The 25,180-nt window shown below is 33.8% G+C and overlaps 2 protein-coding genes across 3 annotated transcripts in view; one reads left to right on the forward strand and one right to left on the reverse strand.

Moving 5' to 3' along the window:
- Window positions 1-171: 171 nt before the first annotated feature.
- LOC117123966 (ectonucleoside triphosphate diphosphohydrolase 5-like) lies at window positions 172-12,827 on the forward strand. Its single transcript, XM_033270065.1, has 10 exons — window positions 172-378; window positions 1,612-2,021; window positions 4,132-4,211; window positions 5,990-6,107; window positions 6,537-6,708; window positions 7,126-7,211; window positions 8,304-8,564; window positions 9,738-9,791; window positions 10,591-10,703; window positions 12,222-12,827. The coding sequence occupies exons 2-10, from the start codon at window positions 1,619-1,621 to the stop codon at window positions 12,306-12,308; spliced, it is 1,374 nt and encodes a 457-aa protein (XP_033125956.1). The 5' UTR covers window positions 172-378; window positions 1,612-1,618; the 3' UTR covers window positions 12,309-12,827.
- Window positions 12,828-17,443: 4,616 nt separating this feature from the next.
- LOC117123929 (retinol dehydrogenase 12-like) overlaps window positions 17,444-25,180 on the reverse strand; it is a 12,763-nt gene continuing 5,026 nt past the window's right edge. For both annotated transcript variants that reach the window (XM_033270013.1, XM_033270014.1), the window contains exon 2: window positions 17,444-22,328. In XM_033270013.1, the coding sequence (XP_033125904.1) occupies window positions 21,319-22,320 (1,002 nt within the window). In that variant the 5' untranslated portion in view covers window positions 22,321-22,328 and the 3' untranslated portion in view covers window positions 17,444-21,318. The remainder of the gene's footprint in view (window positions 22,329-25,180) is intronic.

Genomic DNA, 25,180 nt, shown 5'->3' on the forward strand with positions numbered 1-25,180 from the left:
GGTGCAGTACTGGGTAATAAAACATATACAAGCGTTAGTTGGCGTCCTACACTAGCTGCGTAGAGCGTATCGTTTTTTTACGCTCCCAATGAGCGTTGTTGGCTCTCTTGTTCTATTTATACTCTTTGGTCACACGAACTTTAATTGCTGCGAACGCAAAGTACTTTGTGTTTGCAGCATTAACTTTTAATGTACATGGAGCTGAAGAGTACTTTATTATTGTTTCTGCTCGCTCAGGATTTGTACGTGTCAAGAATTTCTACACATCATCATTTCTATCGTTTAGAAATCAGTTATGAAATATATAAGTAACTGAGTGTGTATTTACCCAAATGTAATTGGTCAAGTATCTCGGTGTGACTATTACAATAAGATCAGGTAAGTGTAGTTCGTTCCTGGTTGTTTGATGCTGCGATGGAAATTCGCTGGGAAGTGCAATGCAGCGCATGGATGGTGGTTCCGTAGTGTAACTAAGAGTTAAACGCTATGCCTAGCCTTCGATTACATTCATTTCATGAGTTTTTTTTTAAACTTCACGATGTCGTTAGCCATACAAAATGTTTAATATGCAGTTCAAGTAGTGTATGTTTACGTTTGTGACGTAAACATATGTGACAAATGTAAACATACACTGCTACTTGAATGAACTGCATGTATTGTGTATGTTTATATTTATGGTAATTGTTATTGTCGTGATGGAATAATAAACAATAACTGGATTTGCGTCAGGAGAAACATGTATAGGTGTAATTTTTGCCCTACCTGACGTGGAAATGTACCGAATACTCAGTACATTTTATATTTAAGCTCCATAAATTATATATTTTGAATTTTATATCAGACTTATTTAATAACAGATTACCACATAGTTTATCTGATTATTTAGAAAATATTTGTCATAGTCATGCAACAAGGTTTAATTACGAATATAATTTAGCCATATCAAAATGCCGAACTAATTTAGGTAAATTTAGAATTTCTTATATGGGTGCTAAACTCTGGAATACAATACCTGTTAAGTTAAGGGAGACTACCTCGAGGAATGTTATTTGTTTCAAAACTGAAAAAATTACTTTATTCCGAGTATGAAGATTGATGCCTATTTATTTATTTAGTTTTTACTTCCAACTGCAATTTTTAATTATTAAATTATTAATCTCTTTGTATCTTTAAATGATATTTTATGATTTTATTAGATTTCATTATCGTTAATACTGTACAATGTTAGAATTGTTGTCATTGCATTCAAATAAGTTTTTTAAATAATTGTGTTTCTCCACTTTTTTTTTTTAATCGATGGTTTGATTGATATACAGTATTGTTATTTGTTCAGTCAAACATTTTAGCAAATTTAATAATATTGTGTCATTTTCAGACAAATACATGTTATTGTTTTTTAAAGTGTTTCGTTATTGTTTTTAATTTAAAGCCCTGTCAAGACTATCGACTTTTACGTGACAATAACATGTGACATGCCTGGCATTGTCATGACGACAATACACCATGACCATATATAGCCCCATCATGTCTATATATGGGCATATAATAGTTTTGACAAAGAAAATTTGACAGTCTGGATTGACAGCTTAAGTCATTCTCTTATCTTCTCAGAAACTTAATGTACTGTAGAAATGGTAAAAATAAAGGAACCTCATCACAGACAGAATTTACATCAAGATCCGACAGTCCCCTGTTGACTGGAAATTCAGACGATTCCGGCAAGAATCCTCAAAGAAAATTGTTACTAATGTCGGAACGGAGTAGGTTTCTCACCTGTATTATTTTAGCTGCGATTGTTATTTGCGGCATTTTATCAATGCTTAGGTCCACAGACACTGAACCAGAAAGAGATCTGGATAATGTGTTAGCAGTGTTATTTGACAAGGAGGCTAGTTCATCCAGTGAAGTAAACCAGAATGACAACCAGTTTATATCAGATAACAATTTTTACACAGTTATCTTTGATGGCGGTAGCACAGGATCTCGAGTTCATATATTCCATTTTCGGAAACGCCAACATGGTAAGTTGTCAGAAAACAAGTCCTCATTATCACAAAAGCTCCGATGAGGGCAGTATAATAGAGGCAGAGTAGAATATATTGGCCCTAACGACCACCCATACAAAAATGATCTATTAATAAAACAGTGTTTCTAGAGCTCCTCATTGGAGTTAAAAATATTGGAAAAATTAATTTCATTTCAACTATATTGTGATGTAAATATTTTAAGATAATTGTGAAATAAAATGTTATACTTGATTGATTCTAAGGACCTCCAATGTTTATTATTTATCTTATAAAGACATTATTTATTATATTTATATTTTTGTATGTTAAGTTGGATAGAATTTAATACAGTATAATATAATTTGTATTATTAATCCTGTGATATGTGACTTTGGTTGCTGTTGGATGATGTTGAAATATAAAAAAATATAAATAAAATTTAGCTTCAGGAAACACTCCTTTTGCATCCGAAGGTTTTGATTACATACTTCACCTCCATCATACTTAGTTTCCGAAAAACAAAACAAACAATCCAAAAATATTATCTTAATTTTCAGTGCACTACATTTTATATTTCTGTCCTTCGTAGTTACAGTAATCCCCAATGCAGAAAATTATTATTCATTGCCAAGTCCAGATTAAAATATATTTGTTGTAATACTCATCAAAATAAATGACAATTTTGTTTTAACAATCTTGGAGCATATAATTTTCCCTAGGTATGAATATAAATTATTGTAAATTAAATGCATTATTAATTTAATATTAAAGTTTGCATTTTGTATTTTGAATAATATCATGTTTGTTAAAATTTATACAATCTAAATTACTTGACAGATGTTTTGTCTTCCATAAATGAATATTTGAATTCTTATTTAGTTAGCTAATCAAGTATGGAGTATCTTTGTAAATTTTTACAAAATGTAACGGAATACAGCATAATGAGAATTGAATACAACATATCGCAGTTTTAAAACTGAACTTTGTACCATCTGCAAGTGTTCAGTTAACCAGTTACAAAATATTTGAAATTTAATATGTAAATTTCTATTTGATATCTGCCTCAAGGAAATTACTTGTATCATGTACGCTGCCACGTAATCATATGCAGTACTAAAATTTGAGCCCCATTTGTAATAACCTGTACAATACAGTACAAATGGAAGCATCTTGAGGTTTTCATCACGTTCTGCGAAACTTCATTTACCGTATTTATTTGAATAAACGCCCCTCATCATTTATTTTTGGGACAGGTTTTTGAGGTAGGCGTTTTTCACATGTAAAATGTATATACTCAAGTAAACACCTCTTAATTTAATAAGTTGTGGAACTACAACACATTACCATCACAATGTGTGATTGTGTGATCATAAAAAGATTATTGATCAGAAACCATTAGGATGTGCACTGAGTTAAAGTGTTATTCATAAAATGGCCTTGACAATTTTTGGAGTGACATTTATACTATTATTGATTATTATTATTATTATTATTATTATTGATTATTATTATTATTATTATTATTGATTATTATTGATTATTATTGATCAGGTTAGAAAAAAATGTAATTCTACTGGAGTATAACATTAACAGATTGTGTTAAAAATGACATTGCCGCCAATTTTTTTGTTACAGTCATTTGGGGAGGGGGCCCTTTATTCGACGAAAAAATAAATGCCTTGGGGCGTATTTATTCGGGGGAGGTGTTTATTCAAATTGATGCTCTGAATTTGGGCTTTTATTCGAGGGGAGCATTTATCCAAGGCGGACGTTAATTCAAATAAATACGATATTTGTGCAAGGAAGACATGCCTTCTATTGGACAGTAGCAATGTTATATAGGATTATTGACAAAAATGTAATCAAAGATACATACAATTTGAGAATATTAAAAAATTAGAATAATAAATTGGTCATTTGTATGAAAATTTTCAATTTTGTTTTTGTAAAATGAAATTTCTTTAGGGATTTGATATCTATTTTTAGATCCCTCCTTCCTTTTTGTTTGCCCTCCTCTTGAATACATATTTACAACATTAAAATCATGGGAATGCCAAATCTGTTGAATTTGTATTTTTACACTTACAGTAATAAAAGGTTTTAAATCTATTTTTTCTTTGTTTAGGTTCACTACCATATCTTGTAAAAGAGATATACAATTATACAAGGTTTGGTTTATCCGCCTATGCACAAAATCCAGTTGAGGTAAGACTACTCGATAAACATTTATGAATTATTTATAGTAGAGAGACTTTCAATTAAATCCAATGCACTCAAGCATAGCCATTAACAATTAGCGAATCAGATGACCTTCCCGGTTTCCACCCACAAACAACTCCACCCTCAAGTTCAGTGAAGCAGTAAATTAGGCTCATGCCAGACAGATGGTTTTCCATTGCATTTTGAATTTAAGTGTAAGTGTAATGTAAGTTATTCAGCCCAGTATCATGTTTCAAAAGGTCCACAAAGGTCATAGCTGGTCGGCCTCCCACTCTGTTACCATGTGATGGTGTCCATAGCAGCAGCTGTGATATAACTTTCTTTACACCTGCAGCAGTGTCCTGACAATCTCACGCGTTTCCATTGAAGGGTACATTGCCATAAAGTGACTGGTTCGTGATATGGTGGTTTGTATCTGCAACAATATTCAGAGCAGCCCATAAGATTCTGGTGTAATTGCCATCTAGTTTTTGAGCAAGCTTAGTGGTTGTGATCCATGACTTGCTTCCGTAGAAAGTACTGTAGATTTTAATAGATTTGTAGATTTTTTGTAGATTTTTTTTTTTTTTTTGTAGGTTTTTTGTAGATTTGTAGATTTTAATAGTCTTATCTTCAGTTCTTTTCTCATCTTTGCCTTCCAAACTTTCTTCATTTTATCAAGTGTACTGTATGCCTGCCCAATCCACAAATTTCTTTCTCTGTACTTTGAAGATGTCATTTGAGATATTTGGATCATTCACATGCTCTCTTACTCTCCTATCCAGGGTGTAAAATATTCTGATTTGTTTGTTCATTAAACTTTATTAACTTTGTTTTCTTTGCATTTATTTTAGACTGATGCTTGGTCTTGAAATCACAGGCCTTATTTTTCCATTCTGGAAATTCCAAATAAACATGTATTAGCCAAAAAAGTTAATCATTTGAATTTAACATATTGACAATGACAATTTATAAGTATTGTGTTTTTAAATTATCATAACATTCCGTGCAGCTCTGGAATTCATGCCCTATGGCTCTTAAAGACCAAAGGACTGATTTTTTGAAACATCACACATTTGTATGAAAAGCCAGCTAAACAATAATAACCTGTACACAATGAGCTTCTCCCTTGCCATATGCATTCATTACTTGTACACTTTTTTTTATAAGAACACATTTTATAAGAATACTGAGGCAGAAATTGCTTTCAAAATAAGAACAAATTGAGGATGAGGTAAATTGTCAAATGAAGTTTTTTTTTATTAATTTAAAGATTTTTTACATTTATTTAAAAATCCAACAAATCAACGTACTGTTGTCACATACAGTAAAGTATTGATGTTTAAAAAGGTTGAATTGGATTGCACATGGGCACATAGGCCATAAATGCACACAGAGACCAAGAGAGATGAATCAGTATTTTAAAATGTGGATTTTACATTTGCTTTAATTTTTAAAAAATTCTGTGATTTATTGCATTGCTTATGAATATGTTCACTAAAGTAATTGCTACACACTGTGACAAAATCCTCAAATTCCCACCAGGTATCTGTACATGCATACAATTATTAATACTTGATCATTTGCGTCAGCTCTGCAGTCAAAGTGTTCATTTCATCAGTAGCGTTTTGTTAAAGTGTTTTGTTGATATGCAAAATTTGTTTTAGTTTGGGGAGTAAGTCTATAACTGAGAACCATAAAATGCAAACCATAAAAATATATGTAGCATAGACACAGTGAATTGAAAATAACTAGTCATTCTTTTTTTTTTTAATCTTTGAAAGGTTTATCAGCTGTTTATGAAATCTCCGCTCCATGTTGGACCGTTTGAGCAGTCCGTCACCATTTTGGAAGGAGCGTATGAAGGCATTTATTTATGGCAAGCTGTTAATTTTCTAAAAGGTATAATGAGCATGATGATTTTTATGTTTAATTTAATTTAATTTTAATTGTTTCAGACACTGATTTGTTTCAAAGCCTGTAGGAAGTTTGATTTTGACCTTCGTTGACATCATAAGAGCTGGGTCGTTGGTCATTGGGAGAATACTTAAGCCTCAGTCAGACGAGCCAAACTGCGGTCTGCCACCTTAAACTAAAAAACGCAATTTAGTATTTTTTTTTAATGCTTTGGGCATAATATTTTTAATATGTCTTAGAATAGCCTAGTTAGCCCTCTTTGAAACCCATCCTGGATCTGGCTCTAATGGCTGGCCCAAATAATCAGACCTCCCAGTCAGACAGCTTCCCCCTCCCACTAAAGTGTCCTACAGTCACCATTACATACAACTACTACAAAACTTACTATATCTAAACACCATTCTCTTATTCTAGGTTCATTTAGTCCCTTATCGGAAGGGTCATCAGGGGTCATTGACCTTGGTGGAGGCTCAATTCAGGTGACTTATTCACCACAAGAGCTCAAGTCTGTTATTGATAGAGTCGATGACAGGGACATACAAGAAATTAACGTTTTTGGCAAATCATATTTTCTTTTCGTTCATAGGTAAGAAGATTTTCTTGAATTTTGAAATAAAGATTTATAGTAGACCATAAATGAAATATATAATTTTATTGGTTCCACATTTTCACAGCATACTTTATGTGAACCCTTGATTGTTAATTTTCCATTTCCATCCTCCTGTCACCTCCAGTGGGATATTCTACTAACAATAGAATAAAAGTTTTGATATTTTAGAAATACAGGTCTCCCTCCAATTGAAAAACACTTTTTGAACTGGCAATTCCATGGTCCTTAGCAGCTCTGGTGTCTAATTAAACTAATAAGGATAAAAGAAATTTGTTAATGTAGGACTACAGAAAAGTGGTCTTTAATTGGAGGTGGTCTTTTATTAGAGGGAAACCTGTATTATACTGATTTCAATTGATGACATTTTAAAAATGTATTTTTATCTTTTAACAGTTATTTAGGAAATGGTCTACTAGTTGCTCTACAGGGAATTTTAGAAATTGAAAGTGCAATGAACTCTGTACAATCTACTAGAAAAGGTTTGTATAAATAATTGCCTCATAGAGAATTTATAGCTTTTTGACTAAGCCATGTGCCACATGTGTTTTACCTCAGTTCTCCTGTTTTTCTATTCCAGTATCCTTTTGTTTTCCATTGCAAGTTTTTTTTCCCCTCTAATCCCTTCAATTTCCAGGGTGCACTTGTCTTCTAATCCCAGGGTACACTTGTCTTCAAATTCCAGGGTGCACTTGTCTTCAAATCCCAGGGTACACTTGTCTTCTAATTCCAGGGTACACTTGTCTTCAATTCCCAGGGTGCATTTGTCTTCTAATCTCAGGGTGCACTTTTCTTCTAATCCCAGGGTGCACTTGCCTTCTAATCCCAGGGTACACTTGTCTTCAAATCCCAGGGTGCACTTGTCTTCAAATCCCAGAGTACACTTGTCTTCTAATCCCAGGGTGCACTTGTCTTCTAATCCCAGGGTACACTTGTCTTCTAATCCCAGGGTGCACTTGTCTTCAAATTCCAGGGTGCACTTGCCTTCTAATCCCAGGGTGCACTTGTCTTCTAATTCCAGGGTACACTTATCTTCTAATCCCAGGGTTCACTTGTCTTCTAATCCCAGGGTACACTTGTCTTCAAATCCCAGGGTGCACTTGTCTTCAAATCCCATGGTACACTTGTCTTCTAATCCCAGGGTGCACTTGTCTTCTAATCCCAGGGTGCACTTGTCTTCTAATCCCAGGGTGCACTTGTCTTCTAATCCCAGGGTGCACTTGTCTTCTAATCCCAGGGTGCACTTGTCTTCTAATCACAGGGTACACTTGTCTTCAAATCCCAGGGTACACTTGTCTTCTAATCCCAGGGTGCACTTTTCTTCAAATCCCAGAGTACACCTGTCTTCAAATCCCAGGGTGCACTTGTCTTCAAATCCCAGGGTACACTTGTCTTCAAATTCCAGGGTGCACTTGTTTTCAAATCCTAGCATGCAATTGTCTTCAAATCCCAGGTTTTTTAACTATCAACAGTCAATGGAGATATTAGATAGAATTCATGTGACCATCTCACTACCAAGATATCAAAACATTATTAGTATTAGCTTACTTGATCCTCATATGTCATTTTTTCAGATAAAAATCAGGGATTTTATTCAAGTGTTTGCTTACCACCACTATTTAGTGGCAAGTTTAAATTTGGAGACAAAGATACGACGGTCAGTGGTATAGAACCTGTGGTGTCCGAAGATGTTTATGAACAATGTACAGACTTAGCTAAGATGTTCTTAGATAAGAAACCTATACAAACTCTGCCGGAAGGTACACGCACAGGTTCATTCATTGCTGCGGGGTATTTTATAAGCCGGGGGACAAAGTATAAACTTGTAGATGAAGGTAAGATAAAGCATGTTATTTCATAGATACATAACTTTTATCATGTTTTGAACTGAGGATCTCCCTCCTTATGTCATACTCAAGGTTCAATGTCTAAAAACATTCAAATGATTTATCTTAACTATTATAATCATATCCTCTATCGACCCAAGCATTTGTAAAGAGACTTTTATGTATATGCTTATTACTAACTGTTCTTTATATACCACTGTCACCAGTCCGATGCCGATGGAACAAATGTAAATAGTGCACACAGCACATAATTCTAAGCAGTCCATGCTTTATTGCAAGATTCTTATTCTTTCATTTTGTTCATCAGGCTTGACTTGTTTCACAAATATTATTGTTTAAGAGATCGTCAGTGGAGAATGGGAAAAAATAAAAATAAAATTGGTTTTGCCAAAAACATCCAGACAGGAGAAAATAAAAATAGAATTTTGTTGGTGAATGTAAGCAGTGTAGTAATGGGAGGGTTAAATGCTTTAAATTTATATAATTAGGATGAAATATAAGTATCTTATTTTTGGAGATTTCAAGGCAGGGGAGGGCGAAATAAAAATAAAGAAAAACTTTTATTTTTTTCTGAAATTTCCATTGTTTCATGGCGGCGGGTGCACTAATTGGCCAAAAATAATTTTTTAATTTTTTATTCAAAATCATTATTGGCAAGCGATGGGTTCTTTAAACAAGGTATGAAAAAAGTCTTAAAGTATAAATGAAAATGAATGACTTCTGACTATAATAGTTAGAAGTATAATACTGTATATATCCACCACAAGCTTAATAGTTTACATGGCCTAATAATATTAATATGCATTGCCTAAGCTAAACTACTCATTCTCTTACATTGGCTATTGGCTGTAGCTTATTCTAATAGCTAACACTCATTTGGCTACATGACCATAATATTGATTATAGCCAAATGCATAACCATAGCCTGCCCAGTTATTAGCTAGTAAAACAGCATATTCCTTTTTCTGGATTGGGGAACAATCACCACAATAATCTACCACTTTCACTGTCAAAAATCAAATCAAACCATTCCATTTATATTACGCCATTCCAACAATTGTTGCTCGTGGCACATTCAACACTGCTATACAAAGAAAAAACCTGGTAATAAGACACACTCTCTAGGCTATTTGTTTGATTTTTTGTCTTCTTTTTTCAAAGCAAATGCAGAAATCAGTGTAACAGTTGGAGAGATTAAGGAACACACAGAGAAAGGTATAACTAATACTGTATTGTAAATTTCATAAGATAATTTTTTAAAAATTTACTGTGCATAATGACTATTGATAATACAGTAAAACATGCAAGTATCATAAATTTGAAGATGGGTTAGTTTCTGGGTGATTTTTGTTACCCTGCTGTAGTCTTTGGGAGGCCGTCAAGGAAATTCCGCCAACAATGTGTCGCAACAAGGCAGGTTGAACATCACATTACAACCATGTCGTATTTTGACTTAAAAACTGGCATGTACAAGACTTGTTGATTCAACCACTTGCCACCCATATAGTTCTAGGTCCAGATTTATCAAACTAGAAATCAGCTTAAATTCTTCTTAAGTGCATTTTTTTACTTAAGTCGGATTTATCAATATTGCTTAGCTTAAAAATTGCTTAAAATTCAAGTCGATTGTATGCATGCTCCATCTTAGACAATTTTTAAGCTAAGATTTTTCCAAGAGGGTTAGATGAATCAGTTTAGATATTTTCTTAGGAACATCTTAACTTTTTTGACTTAAGACATTTGCTAAGCTGAGATTGATAAATCCCGGGCCTGGTTCCTGTGTGTTACTACATAAACTTCTCAGTAGGGAAGACATTTGTTAAGCTGAGATTGATAAATCCCAGGCCTGGTTCCTGTGTGTTACTACATAAACTTCTCAGTAGGGATGAACGTATACGGGAGTGTTGGGACTGAGCTTCACAGTACATGAAGTGGGCCCCCTAATTATGTTTTCCATGTCTTGTGTGATTGTACTGTTTAATGTCTTTTAATATTTAACATTTTATTTTCTTAGCATGCAATTATCTGAATATATACACGAGTAATCCTTTTGAGTGTTTGGAGTTGGCTTACATTTCATCGTTTCTTTCTTATGGATTTGGTTTACATGACAGTGCACAGATCCTGGTAAGTTCAGTAATGTAATGTAATATAGTTATATTTCTACAGCACTTTATAAGCTAGTCTCAAAGCGCTCAAGACTAGCTTGTATGGTAACTTCCTTATCCCCTAATGGTCACTTTGCGTCTGAGCTACACGTAAACTAGTACCGGCTACTTTTGTCTGTCAACAGCAGGGGCTGTTTGGACTAGTACACTGGGGTAACCCCTACTTGTCACAAACGATGTACTGAGTTCTTTAAAGTTTTTTCCTTTCTTTAAAAATTATTTCCCCCATTGGGACAAAATAATTTCCCCAATGGGACAAATATAATTTTACAATTTAGACAAATTAATTTTCCACATTGGGTAAAAATAATTTCCCAAATTGGACAAAATAATTACCCTAATGGAACAAAATAATTTTCTCCATTGAGACAGAATTATTTCCCCCATTGGGACAAAATAATTTTTTCTCCAATGGGACAAAATTATTTCCCAGATTGGGACAAATTAATTTCCCCAATGAGACAAAATTATTTCCCCGATGCTACAAAATTATTTCCCCAATGGGACAGATCATCTGTGAGGGGTATTATCCAAGATGGCTTGATGTTCATATACATGCATCATAGTTATTAATAATGATAATGCGATATTTATAAAGCGCAAATTGCAAAAAATGCATCTATGCACTTTACAGTATTACCCCCGGTCACTGGTTATACCTATGTAACACATCCTCAGCTCCCTGGAGAGCACAATACCATAAGCCGCTAAAATCAGTGCTTGATATTAGATTGTACCAAGTACCACTTACACTCCTGGGTGGAGGAGACAAATTATTAAAAGATTAATGCCTTGTCCAAGGACACAGGCGACTTGCACTTTAGGAGTATTGAACCTTAATTTTGGGAGTCCAAGTGGTGTCAGCTGACTTGTACCCATGCCAATTCCTACCCAATTTGGCAAACCCTTATCCAAAGTTAGATCAACTTGTGCCAATATTGGCCAACTCGTACCCATGTCTATTTGTGCATACTTTAGTGTACTAAGAAAACAAAATCTAATGTTAAATACTTCTTAGTTAATATATACTGTACTACATTTGTCTACCAAAACAAAATCTAATTTTCAAATAATTTTAATTTGCACGAACTGAACTAAACTCAAGTGCCTATCTACGGCTCTGACATTACTCACTACTACTGTAATAGCGCCCCCTCTGTAAAGTCTCAACGCCTCGATGATCACAGCTTTATAAATTTTGTTCCTGCTGTATTATAATCTTATTAGTAAGTTTGTCTTAACAAACATAGTTTAACATGATTAACAAGTTCATACACCAAACTTGGGTACAGGATAGCCAACTATGGGTACGAGCTTGCCAAAATTATGGGTACAAGTTTTGGGTACAAGTTTTCTGGGGTACGAGTTAGCCTGTATTCAAGTCTGAGCCACAACTGTAGTGCCCACATATACTATCACTTTAATTTTCATTCTATTCATTTGTAATTAATGTTTTTTGTGTGCACTTCTATTTCAGATTCAAGATAAAATAAACAATGTGGAAACAAGTTGGGCGCTGGGCGCTGCATTTCATATTTTTCAGAATTACAACAATAATCGCTAAGCAACAGTTTACTTTGAATTTCCTGTTGCAAAATTTTAATAAGATTGATCTCTAATTTATTTTTGTAAATTTGGTTATGGTAAGTGGTATTAATGCAACGTCGCATAGATATGCAAGTATTAGTGTTCTACTCAAAATGGTACATTTGCTGTAAATATAAATAATCAAATCATTCTGTGCTAGTAGTTCTACTAACCAAGAATTTCCATTTTTCCATTTTTTTAAATTTAAGGAATACTAAAAAATGTTTAAATAAATGTTTATTATACTTCAGTGCAGTGCTTATTAGATAATGGTTCGTATGAAAATTAAACCAAGGTGGTTTATACTTACAAACTTTAGGGTTGTTTTGTTCCAAACTTTTGCTAAACTTGTTTCTGAATTAGGCAAGACTTTCTTTATACCTTGTTTCGCAAACTTATGTTTTTTTAAAATCGTTAAACGAGGGCAAGAAAAATATAAAAATATAATTTTTGTTTTCCAAATTAGCAAAAGGTTTTGCCAAAAACATCCCGACGGAGGAGAAAATATAAATAAAATGTTATTGTTGAATGTAAACAGTACAGTAATGTTATGATTAAATGCTTTAAATATATATAATTAGGAAGAAATATACATATCTTATTTTTGGAGATTTCAAGCGTAATAAAAATGAATAAAAACTTTTTTTTTATGAAATTTCTAGTTCTTCGTAGTGGCGGGTGCGATAATCGGACAAAAATAAAATTGTATGTTTATTCAAAATTATCAACATTGGAGGGCGACAGGTTCGCGAAACAAGGTATAAAAAAAGTCTTGCCTTAACTTCCATCAATGTTAAAAAAGCAGCCAAGTATTTTTAAAAATATGAGGTGCACTTGTTTGATTGTTAACAACCATACAGCCCATGTACTAATTCTGAAATCGTTGTGGGTTTCAAACCAGTATCATGTTACAGAGCAGTATCTTCTAAGGTGTTATATGATAGTATAATAAGGTGACAAGTTTTGCAATTCATTGGAGTGGGTACAAAATACTTTTCCCTTTTTTGTCAGGTTTATTTAATTTAATTACGGAAGTTTGTTATATTGAAGTGGTTGTTACATGTTTCAGGCTTTTCTGACTAGTGGGAAATTATTTGCATACAGTGTTGAATTGAATTGAATAGTATTTATTATTGATTATTGCATGATTAAATATGAACTTAAAACTCCATTGAAGTAGTAATCAAACATGGATGTCATAGGCCGTGCTTCATCAGTATTCAATTTTCTGATAACAAATACTGTAATCCAATTATTATACAACATTCCTTTGGTAAGATTCAGATTATAAGTTATGTGATTAAAAAAATGGAATAATTATCTGTACACATTCAGGGGCATAACAAAGACACCTCAGACCTCTGATTCAGGCATCTTTGAGTACTAACACCCTGGGGGCTTGAGGACACATAGAGCCCAGTGGGGTTAATGGGGAGCAACCCCTGTTTGCTCCAGAATTTTTGACATTTAATGTTCTAAAATTTGACATAATAATGTTCTGCCCCTTAAGTAGGCCCTGCTAGACCGATTTGGAAACCCATAGTCCTGAAAAAAAAGTGCTGATTAATATTTTGTACCTTAAGGTCTGGGAGGTGATAGTGTATACCGTATATAAATCCGGTGTTTTGTAGCCAAAATATATCTTCCTGCTAGATATAAAGTTTATTTTAAAAATAAATGACAAGTTCTGTTTCCAGCAGGATGCTCATGAACTCAAATGAATCTTAACTTCCATTGCAATGTGATTATGGTAATGTTCTGAATCAAGTATGTTCACGCACAGTGGATTTGTATTAAAAAATGTATTATTTGAAACATGGATATAAGTTGTTTATGTAGAGTAGGCCCATGTTCTAATGGTCAGTCAAGGAAACCTCAGAATATTTATATTTTAAACAAGCATCAAAAAATAAATTTGGGCACAGCATTTATTGACAAAGTCATAAAGGAATGCCACTTAAATATAGAAAAGAAACTAGGGTGCTGGATTCAAAGAATTGGAGTTAATTGATGTGAAATGCACAACATTCAATAATTTATTCTTATGTTGCAATCTGTTCATTGTATGTTACAACAGTTGGTATTTATATACTAGTCGTTAAACTGTCGAAATTGTAATATAATGTGGAGGTCATGCAAATTAGGTAACTTTAGTTAGTTAACCTGGTTAGCGTAGTTAACTTTTCTGTTTGCAATGCAAGGTAATTACTTATGCACAGGCGATAAAATTTGTGGTGTAACTGTGATTTTGAAAATCCATATTGGTTTGCTATCAACATTGTAATTTAATCAGTATAATGCTACAGTTGGTTTGCTGCTACAGTATATACTGATTAAGTTCAGATAGAAACTTGGTCTTATCTCTGGTGGCCAGTTGTACCTGGCTGTCCTAAATTGTATTTTTTTTTTTATTATTATTTTTTTTTTTGGTGAAGGAAAGGAATTTGTATGTTTTCGTTTTTCCTTTCTATAACCATTGCACAGCTTATATTTATATAGATTATTTTAATTTTTATATAATGTAGCAAGGGGTCTTCACAAATTTCTATATAATTTAGCAAGGGGTCTTCACAAATTTTTATATAATTTAGCAAGGGGTCTTCACAATTATAAACATTTTTCCAGGCCCTGCTGTCAGTTGTTTTGATTGACACGCCAGAATGGTTCATTCCGTGTTGGTTGAGACATCATTTTACCATACAATCATTGTAAACCTGCTATGCCATTGCCTGAATGTCTTCCTATGACCAGCAACATAGAAAATCCCTGGATGTCTTCCTATGACCAGCCACATAGAAAAAAGTTATACCTTTAAAACAATTTAGCCGTTTTTTGATAACAAAAAAGGTGAAAAATAAAGTGGTTATTATGTGATTTGTATCTGTTGTTTTGTTTTGTTTTTTTTATTTTGAAGAAAATACAATGAGATCTTTCAGGCCTGTGCATAAGCAAATTAAAATCAAAAAGGGTTATGGCTGAAAGATTTTGTTGTGTTTTATTTACCATGATGTGAATTACGTAGGCCTTTTCTAGTACTGCTGGTATTATATATCTATCTATTTGTTTATATTATTATTAATGTTATCATTATTATTATTATTATATATATCTTTTTCCAAGTTTTTGTTGGTAGGCTGAAGATTAATGCCCGATTATAGCTTCCAGCCGAAATATCTCAGTTGGGAGAGCGTCAGACTGAAGATCTAAAGGTCCCTGGTTCAATCCCAGGTATTTTATAATTTTTCTATTTGATATTTCTATGTCTATTTGGAACTACGCTTTATTCAATGTTTGTTTGTTTACATATATTATACTGAAGATCTAAAAGGTCCCTGGTTAAATCCCGGGTATCGGGATTTATCGCATTCTTTTAAAATTATTTGTTATTGAATATTTCTGCATGTCAATTAATACTACGCTTTATTCATCATCTTTTTAGAATTTGTCGGAATTGTATATTTCCTGTAAATACTGTATGATTCAAATGGAATCTTATTAAATCTTTATAATTTAACCAGTAATCTATCGTTAAGCCAATATTTAGGCATTGAAATTGTAGGCGACATCCATACCCCAGTTAGTTTTAGTAAAATCGTCACACACTTCCCCACCTACTAAATAGGGAATCCTGGGTACGGCTCTGAAATGCTCTACTATTCCACATTATTACTATTTTAGGCCCATTATTATTACTAAGTAGGTAGGTCAAATTTTGTATCTATCTATCTTTTCGTAGGTATCATGATCACTACAGCATTACACAAATATCCTTTGCTGGTACCCACTCGGCTGATCTAGTTACACTACTAAATTCCAGTATCCTTTTCTAATTCTCTTTATTGATAGTATTTCTTTTCAAGAAGCAGGAATTGTTTGAGAATAATGGATTCGAATAATATGGTCCTAGGTCGTCCACGGGAAACGAAGTCGTTATGAATAATCTCATTCAGTTCATACCCACTCCGAACCGAATGATAACATCTAAACACAGCCCGGCGTCGATATTTAAGTGGGTTTTTTTTTTAACTCAATTCCGAATTTATCAATTTTGCTTTATAAAGATAAGCCAAACTATCATTTAAAAACATCTATCATACACTGGACTACTTTCCCGTATTTACTTATACTGTAGTTTATTTTTAATACACTTATGCGCAGTATATTTTCATTTCACAAGTTTCCCACAGATTAGAATAAATTGATTTGTAAGCAATATAGACATTGACTTATTAATATTTATTGTACCCAGGGGTATCACTGCGTTTTGAATCTAAGTGAGGTGTTAATTTAAATTGGGAAATAAGTAACTAGAAATTGATTAACAGGCGCATACCAACGATTTAGAATACAATAGAAAAACCTTTATTCTGTGGATTCCTTTTGAGATTGTGCATCATGCAGTGGGCAAATTCAGTCTCGCTTCCCCATAGCTACAAAAAAGCAGACCAACCACATATATGAGAAATCTCACTCATCGACTAGAACACCTCAGGCTTCCATTCGAAATTCTTGCAATTTTTTTAAAATCTCCAAATAAAATGCCTGTACTCAATAAAGTTAATAAATATCAATACAAAGTTAAAAGTCTTTGACCACGTCATGAGCAAACAATCAAATTTAGCAATGTCAGGAAAGATTGAAGGTAAACAACAGAGGAAGAGGCAGGCTAAGATAGGCCTTATAAAGAGTTAATCGACATGGCTTCATATACCCCCAAATGACATCACTGTGAACTAGAAAGGTCGTGGTCCTAAAAAAAAAATCGGACACATTTAATACAGTCGAGATTATACTTAATACTGACTTTCGTCCGTCCCGATTTCCATCGGGAGTCTCCAGAATTTTCATACAATATCCCGGTCTCCCGATTATTCTGTGAAAAAATACTCCCAAATTTTCAGAAAAGAACTCCCAAATACCCAAAAATGGCTAATTTAGTGCCTTTTTGGTAACAATAATTGAGTATGCTGTGTCATTTCCTTTGTGCGCCAACATTAACAGCGATGGTCGGCGTACGTCTATCCGAGTGCTTAAAAGATCAGAATAGGCGACCCCCAGTTAGTTGTTATTTATGAGACACAAACAGAATTAAACTTAAACTCAATAAACCTGTTTTATATATCGTATGTATATATTTTATTGTTAATATTAGACTACGTTCATGTCAACACATTTCCAAAATTGATACATCAACAAACGTCACAAAACACATACCGGTACAGTATTTTCAGTTCGTAATATCACTTTTCCATTTTAGCAACACAAACAGAAACCATGCTTGATTTAAGATAATTCTGACTGCATGTTCACCTGTATGACCCCCACCTAGACATTCAGTTAATATGCTTAATGAACGAAGAAGGGAAGTTGGCCTGCACAGGATCCTAGTCATATCCTTTGTGTATTTTCTATGTAAAATTATGAACTCTTTAAAAAGCCGGTACACGTGTCAATGTACAGCACGTTATAACATGGCTGAAAAACCACACACACACATGGAATCTTACTGTATTTTGAATTTGTTTTAACAAAAATAATTAAAATATTGTAATAATTAAAAAATTATTAAATCTAGTCAATATTGTAATGCGTTGTTTATTTCATTCATTACTGAGGTAGACCGAACTTAGTAAAATTTATGAATGATGTAATATTATATAGAGTTTGATTCACTAATATGCCTATCAAACCGGTTTGATTCATTAACAGCAAACAACAGACAGTGAGTTGTTACTTGAAGAAGCAAAGTGTGCACTCTGTAATATAACATTTCGTTCTGTTAAAGCCTTTTTTTATAGCATTAAGAATCATCATTAACTTCAATAAATGATGCAAGAAAATAACTTCTTCATAGAAAAACTTGGATTTTTAAAATAACTTATAAATAATCAATAGCAATACATATTTATTAGAAAATGTTCAGTTTTCCAATGCTAAGATAGGCAGCAAGTCATTGCGAATAAAAGTAATCCTACAAAATAAAGCATAAACTGGTGGTTGTACATCAGTCAATTCGATCCATCCCATATCCGCAGCGAGTGGCTTCGCCATGGGCTTACAACATATATCTGTCGTGTGGGTCGGCGTTTAAAACCAATAGACCTACGGACATGCGGTAGACCGAAAATCATACGAACGTAACACCACCTTATATTATCATGGCCGACAAACCATGGAGATTAGGCCTATATCTCTTTATACTAGAACATAATAAATATAACATCGTCACCAGTGACGGCATAGCACCATTTTGTAATGCACCCTTTTAGACATCATATTCCACTTTAAAATCCACTGATCAATGCTATAAACATGCACACCTTTAGACTATCATTAACAGTTTGTTTAACAAACTTGTATCTCAAGTCAGATTTGTCTATTGCCTGTTTTTTTTTTTTTTTTTTTTTTTTTTTTTTTTTTTTTTCCCCCTTTTTTTTTTTTTTTTTTTTTTGTCTATCTCCAACTATCTAATTGTCGGTATTGCTCGTCTTAAATTTTACATTTTCAACCAGTCTGAAAATTAGTACTGAAAGCTAGCAGTTGAGCAGTCAATATGTTTTTCAAAAAAAAAATTCCTTTAAATAATAAGCACGTTGATCCCATTGGCCTAAAATGGTAGCATCATCCTTTCCACCTTTATAACGAATGAATCTGTTTCGTCTGGTTACGTTATCATTACGACAGCGAGATAATCACAATGGAGTATGTGGGTCGTGATAGGAAAGAAAACTCAATACAAGCCGTCAATTGTCGTATGTCATAGTTTTCTCAAGGTTTCCTTCATTTTTTTGGACATGAATGAAACGTCAGCACGGTACCCGTAAACCTCAGTATATATTATGCGTTAGCATTAATTGATTTGTTAAATTCATTTAGTTATTAGGCAAACATGACAGAATTTTATCCTAATTAAAAGGACATCCCTAAACAGGGACTTCTACTTGTTTCAATATGGATCCTAAAATATAATCGAAGGTTTATTATAATTTAAATGTTAAACAAAATGTCTATTCAATAGAGAGTACAGGCTTGATAGAACATCAAACGACATACATTATGTAAAACCAAATATTACTGCACATGTTTCTTGGAAGTTTACTCCCGCAAACCCACAGGCGTCATTATCGCTGCACCACTTCAGTATCATTGCACCACTTCAGTATCATCGCAATTAAGTTCTTATTACAATGTTAAATCTCAAAAAGTACAATACGTTCAATATGGTGTTGAATTAATGCGGTCGTTGAAAATGTCACAAAGTGACAACCGACTCGTTATTCGCAATTAAACATATGGCATATTATGCAAAACAAAACCACCGTGAAGGTTAATTTTTAACCAAATCTACAGTTCACATTTAAGATGGTGGTGTAAGAAAAGAGCTAAAATTTGTCACGTTTACAACAATAAATTAAACTTTATAAGTATAAGTAGGCCTACAGGAAGGGTAGACCTAGGCCTACTTACAATATTTGATACAAATAAATGTACAGTAACCTAATACAGAAGAGTCTATACGTATTTCTACTACTCATTATTCAGTACAATTAGTGCACTCATGCCAGTTAATTGACTGTTTCACAAATTGCCTCAATCACTTTTCAAAACAGCTAGCAAGAACAACCGACAAAAAAATAGGCCGGTACATTCTATATGACGCTAAATTTTGATATGCTTACTATATTACAGTATATAAATAGGCCTACATTGTACAGTATTTCGTTATTTAAATTAGTTTACTTAACAGTATAAATAGGTTTATGGAATTCAGAAGAGGAAAACACGGTCAACGTGTTACCGAATCGGGTTAAGTGAGATGTATCTGATGACGTCAGTTGAGCATAAGATAACAACGTGGAATTTATTTGAAAAAATGATAACAATGACGATGATGAGAATAATAACAATAATAATAATAAAATATAAATACACTGTAATAATAATAATACTGTAATAATAATTATTAGTATTTTATATTTATTATCATTATTATTATCGACAAGTTTGTTACGGTAATACAACATTACAATAGAACATAGGCCTGTATACCTTGGCTATGCATACTATTTCTTCAATAATTTAAAGTTTTAATGACAATTACGTCATAGTTTAACTACTTGTCTAAAGTATACGAAGCGAGTGAAACGGTACTAATAGGGTTAGGCCTATATAAAACCTGTGGAATTTTATTTACAATATTTTATAGACAAATTGTGACATTGTCAGGATTGAACCCAGAATGTTGGGATTGGAAGGTGGGTGCCTTTACCAACAAACCACAGGAGACAATACAGTAAATACAGTTACCCAAAGCCCTCTACAAACGAAGCAAGTCGGAAGCTATTAATCTCAGGTGTATCAAGTGAACTAAGATGTGCTGGTATACAGTACCGTACATCACATAGGCCTGGTTACACAGTATTTAGATTTATGCTATTTTGAATATACTGTAAATAGTTTTAAATTACGCTATATAATATGATTTTACAAAATTAACCCGTTTGATTTATTGGATAACGAAAACAGTTAAAGCGTAGACTAATTTGGTCTCGATCGGAGGAATTTCAAACGAATAAAAACAACAAAATTAAAAGAAAAAGACAAACTATTATTAAATAACAATTGACGTTAGATAGCTGGAAAAATATAAGATTGATTAATTAAATCAATTTGATGAAAGTGGCGGTCTAATGTGTGTCTACGTCATTAAATCATCCAGTTAAAATGTAAATAGCCTGGAATCTTAAACTATTTATCATAATGCAACGTGTGCTTGGTTCACGTTGAACCACGGTCCTGTAATTTAGACGCGCTGAAGAGCAAAAAACAAAACGCGTTTAAATTACTCAAGTTTGAACAGACCCTCATGTCCCTTAGGTGTCTGATAACTGTTGAAATACGCGTGACTATTACGTAAACGTGCGAGACTGCCACTTTCATACTTATTTGAACTAATCAACATACTTAAATAATTTTGATGTTACTTTTTAGTTGAGCCCAACAAACCTTTCGCTGACCTCCCATAACTTTTTTCTAACACCATTATCCTGTGCAGTCTTCCCAACCGGTTTCATAATGCAATCGCTAAAATATCCACCATGTGATTTGTCGAGATCCTTTGATACAGCGCAATAAATAGATGTCTGTGCTCCTTGCATAGGCGACTTGAGAAGAAACCAAAGAAAAGGCCACACGAGGCGGTACACCCAATCCGTAAAAAGTCGACGAACGATCATGGTGTTAACTCCACCAGGATTTAGCGAACATACCGTAACACCAGAGTCCTGTAGACGTTCTCGCAACTCATTCGCTAGGTACACATTTGCGAGCTTACTTCGGTTGTATGCGGTCATTCGATTATAACCCTTTTCTGAATTCAAATTATTAAAATCAATAGAGCTGAAGGCATGTACGAGAGATGAAACTATGACGATTCGACTTGGAGCTGATTGCTTCAGGAGATCGAGGAGTAAGTTGGTCAGAAGGAAATGGCCAAGATGATTGACACCGAAATGTGACTCAAATCCATCTTCTGTTTTAGAAAAAGGATGAAAAAATATACCAGCGTTGTTAATGAGAACATCTAACTGTGTAAATTCCTTGTTAATTTCTTTACAAAATCGACGAATCGACTTGAACGAGCCTAAATCCAAAGACTTCACTATCAGTTGACCATTCCTTGTCTTGCTCTTGATTTCCTCCATAGCACGTTTCCCCTTAGTGACGTCACGACACGCGAGGATTACTCGCGCGTTGCGACGCGCTAAATCGAGAGCCGTTGCTTTTCCTATGCCAGAGTTAGCACCGGTGATGATGACTATCTTGTTGGTCATATCACAATTACTCTTGCAAACGCCTCCGACAAGATAGTACTTGAGCAGAGCAAGCAAGGCGAAGCAGATACCCATGGTAGCAACAATAGTGGCGGTGGTGTCATTTTGGTAATTATCCGAGTTACCGTTTATTATGGTCTCGTTTGGTTCTATCATTGCAGGTTCTGTTAAAATTAAATAAAACACAAATCAGTTAGTATGTGATATCTGTATTCGTCAAACGGCTGTGTAAGACCAGATCCTTCCACCACTCGTTCCAACTCGGCGCATTGCCAACTTGGCCTCAGACCAACTACTCAACCAATTCAAAATAAACCAATTCAAAATTCGGTAAATATTAAACATATATTCATTCATTCATTCATTCACTCGCTCACTGATTGATTGATTTATTCGTTCATTCATTAAATTCATTCATTTAACGTTTTTGTTGGTTCGGTTATTCATTCATCCATTCATTAATTCACTCATTCGTTCCTTCATTCATTCATTCATTCATCCATCCGTCCATCCATCAATTCATTCATACGTTCACTTATATATTCCATCCAATTTTTTATTTTAATCTAAAATAAAAATACAAATATACAAACATAATATAAAATTCAACAAAAACGTAGGACAATGATACAACCAAAGTTAGTTTGGACAAACAACAGATTCGGACTTCTAAACGTAGATAATATACGGTACACAATTAAGCATATAAAGAACAGTACCGTATACCGTGATTGAATGATAAACAGATATAGAAAATGAACAAATAATTTAATATTTAAAAAAAAATGAGGTAAGATAGATGGCATGCGGTATAAACACTTGTAGTTGATGTCGGATTTTAAAGGAACTGACGTCAGTAGGTTTACCGCTTCCATACGCTGTCAACTTTAGAGATGAAAGCTGTCCACACTATCAAATTATTTTTTGTGACAAATAAATGCAACATACCCATATGTGGGTGTAATATGACGTCATCATGCGCATATATGGGCACATCACACAGATTTGTCACATACAATTTGATAGTGTGGACAAAGCTTTAAAGAAAACACAATAAAATTATCAAATCCAGTAAATAATCATCCAATGCCGATCGTTATAGTCCTACCTGCATTAAAAACCATAATGATGGCGTAAACATGAGGATAGTTCAATGCAATCAACGTAAACACATACTTGAGGCCTTACCTTTACTCAAAATACTCACTGAGCCTTGAAGTAACGATTCAAAACTCGACAATAACCAACGGAAATTCCACATCAGGATGGGATGTAGACTGGCCCTGGCTATGAATTTTTATGGATTTCTAATGTATTTTCGTGGTTTAATTAGGAACCCAATATTAATCAACAATTTCCTGCCAATAATGCATCTTATGGCTTAAATGTATGTTAACAGATTTCCAACTGACTTTTTAAAAATGTATTTTGAAAATAATCTTAAACATAGTTCATTATTAAAGTGGCTTGTTCGTGAAATCAAGTAGTAATTTTTTATTTTGGGTATTTGGCAGTCGCCGCGGTGCAAAACGCACCGGGATTTGACTGCTCAGATACGCACGGCTATGACGTCATCTTATTTGATTTTTATGTTTTTCGTTGTTTCTTACAGTCTGGGGTACGGTATGTGGAAGAGACGATGAATTTTATTAACAACATCGACATCGTTATCATTATGATTATTAATACAGGGAAGGGAAGTAATTTTCAAAGTCAACAACAACATCATGCATTTATGACGGCGATCTGTGGGTGCGAAGTAAGTTACAGTGACCGGTACTAGTAAGGAGCTTTCGATTGCACGACGACAGTCACGTAATGACGTAGGACAGTCACGTAATGACGTAACTAAATGTCATCTGCGCATGCGAGAACGTTAAGGTCACCTCGTCGAGAAGATTCTAGAACGCAATTTGGCCAAAAATCTACGTATGTATGCAGAGAAAGACGCGAGGTAGGACAGTCACGCATGAGTGGTTCCGTTCTGCGTCACGTCGTCTCACAAATGGAAAGCTCCCTATTTTCAGAATGGAGGCGTCATGGAAGTACTGTATATAATTTCGCCGGGTGAAACATATTTCTAGATTACAGTATGTGACAATGTGATAGCTCTAATAAATCAGGTTTGTATGGCAGTGTCATAGTAAATAGGTCGGCCATTATTAATGACAGGTATAAATCTCATATTTATAAAACGACATTCAACTACATATGCATAGGCGCGTTATTTTCATTATTATTAATAACTAACTTTAATATAAACATACACAAAGAACGCAATTCAATATTTACTCATTATTATTTTTATATGACGTTTTGTATTTTTCTTCTTTTTTGGGATTCATTAGGGGAGGCCTAAAAAAATGAAAATTGAGTTAAAAATTTTAAAGATTATGTTCAGGCTAGGTGGACCTCAGATAAAAGTACCTCGTGAGCCTAATCCCCACCATTACGGAATTCCCATAGATCTGTTTTAGTTCCATAAATACGAATGCATCAGCATAATCATAATCGTCATCATCTGCATCATCATGACCACAACAGCAATCAACATCCTCACCATCATCGTGGCCAACTTGTGTTTCATTTTGTGTAATTTAATTCATCGGCTCATGTTTTATCTCTTGTCTGCGATGATTAGCCCTTGATTTCAATTACCCCTCTTTCGTTGACCAATCATTTATATTCTCTCTTTTCATAGGCCTACCTCTTTTAAACATAATTTACATAAAAATAAAATTACATTCAGTTTTGCGATGAAGGTCGATAGATTTGTTTTTATTTTGTCACACTCTTAGCTAGTAATGTTTTGCAGTGTATATAAACACCTGCAACCAAAGATATAAATATAACACACGTTAGCATAAACAGAAACATAATAACAAAAATATTATGCATGCAATCACTCTTGTTAACATGGCCTCTATGCGTTTCACATTATTCGATTACTTCGGTCATCTGCAACAACCATCGAAAACATGCCTACTCGGCTCCTGGGGAGAGCATTCCATAATGG

This window comes from Anneissia japonica, unplaced genomic scaffold, assembly GCF_011630105.1.
Source record: "Anneissia japonica isolate Jap-2015-1 unplaced genomic scaffold, ASM1163010v1 scaffold287736_len1891122_cov214, whole genome shotgun sequence".
NCBI lineage: Eukaryota > Metazoa > Echinodermata > Crinoidea > Comatulida > Comatulidae > Anneissia > Anneissia japonica.

Coding starts and splice junctions, on each gene's coding strand:
- LOC117123966 (XM_033270065.1), top strand. CDS start 1,619: ATGTACTGTAGAAATGGTAAAAATAAAGGAACCTCATCACAGACAGAA. Junction 4,212..5,989: donor ATGCACAAAATCCAGTTGAG/GTAAGACTACTC, acceptor AATCTTTGAAAG/GTTTATCAGCTGTTTATGAA. Junction 10,704..12,221: donor ATGACAGTGCACAGATCCTG/GTAAGTTCAGTA, acceptor CTTCTATTTCAG/ATTCAAGATAAAATAAACAA.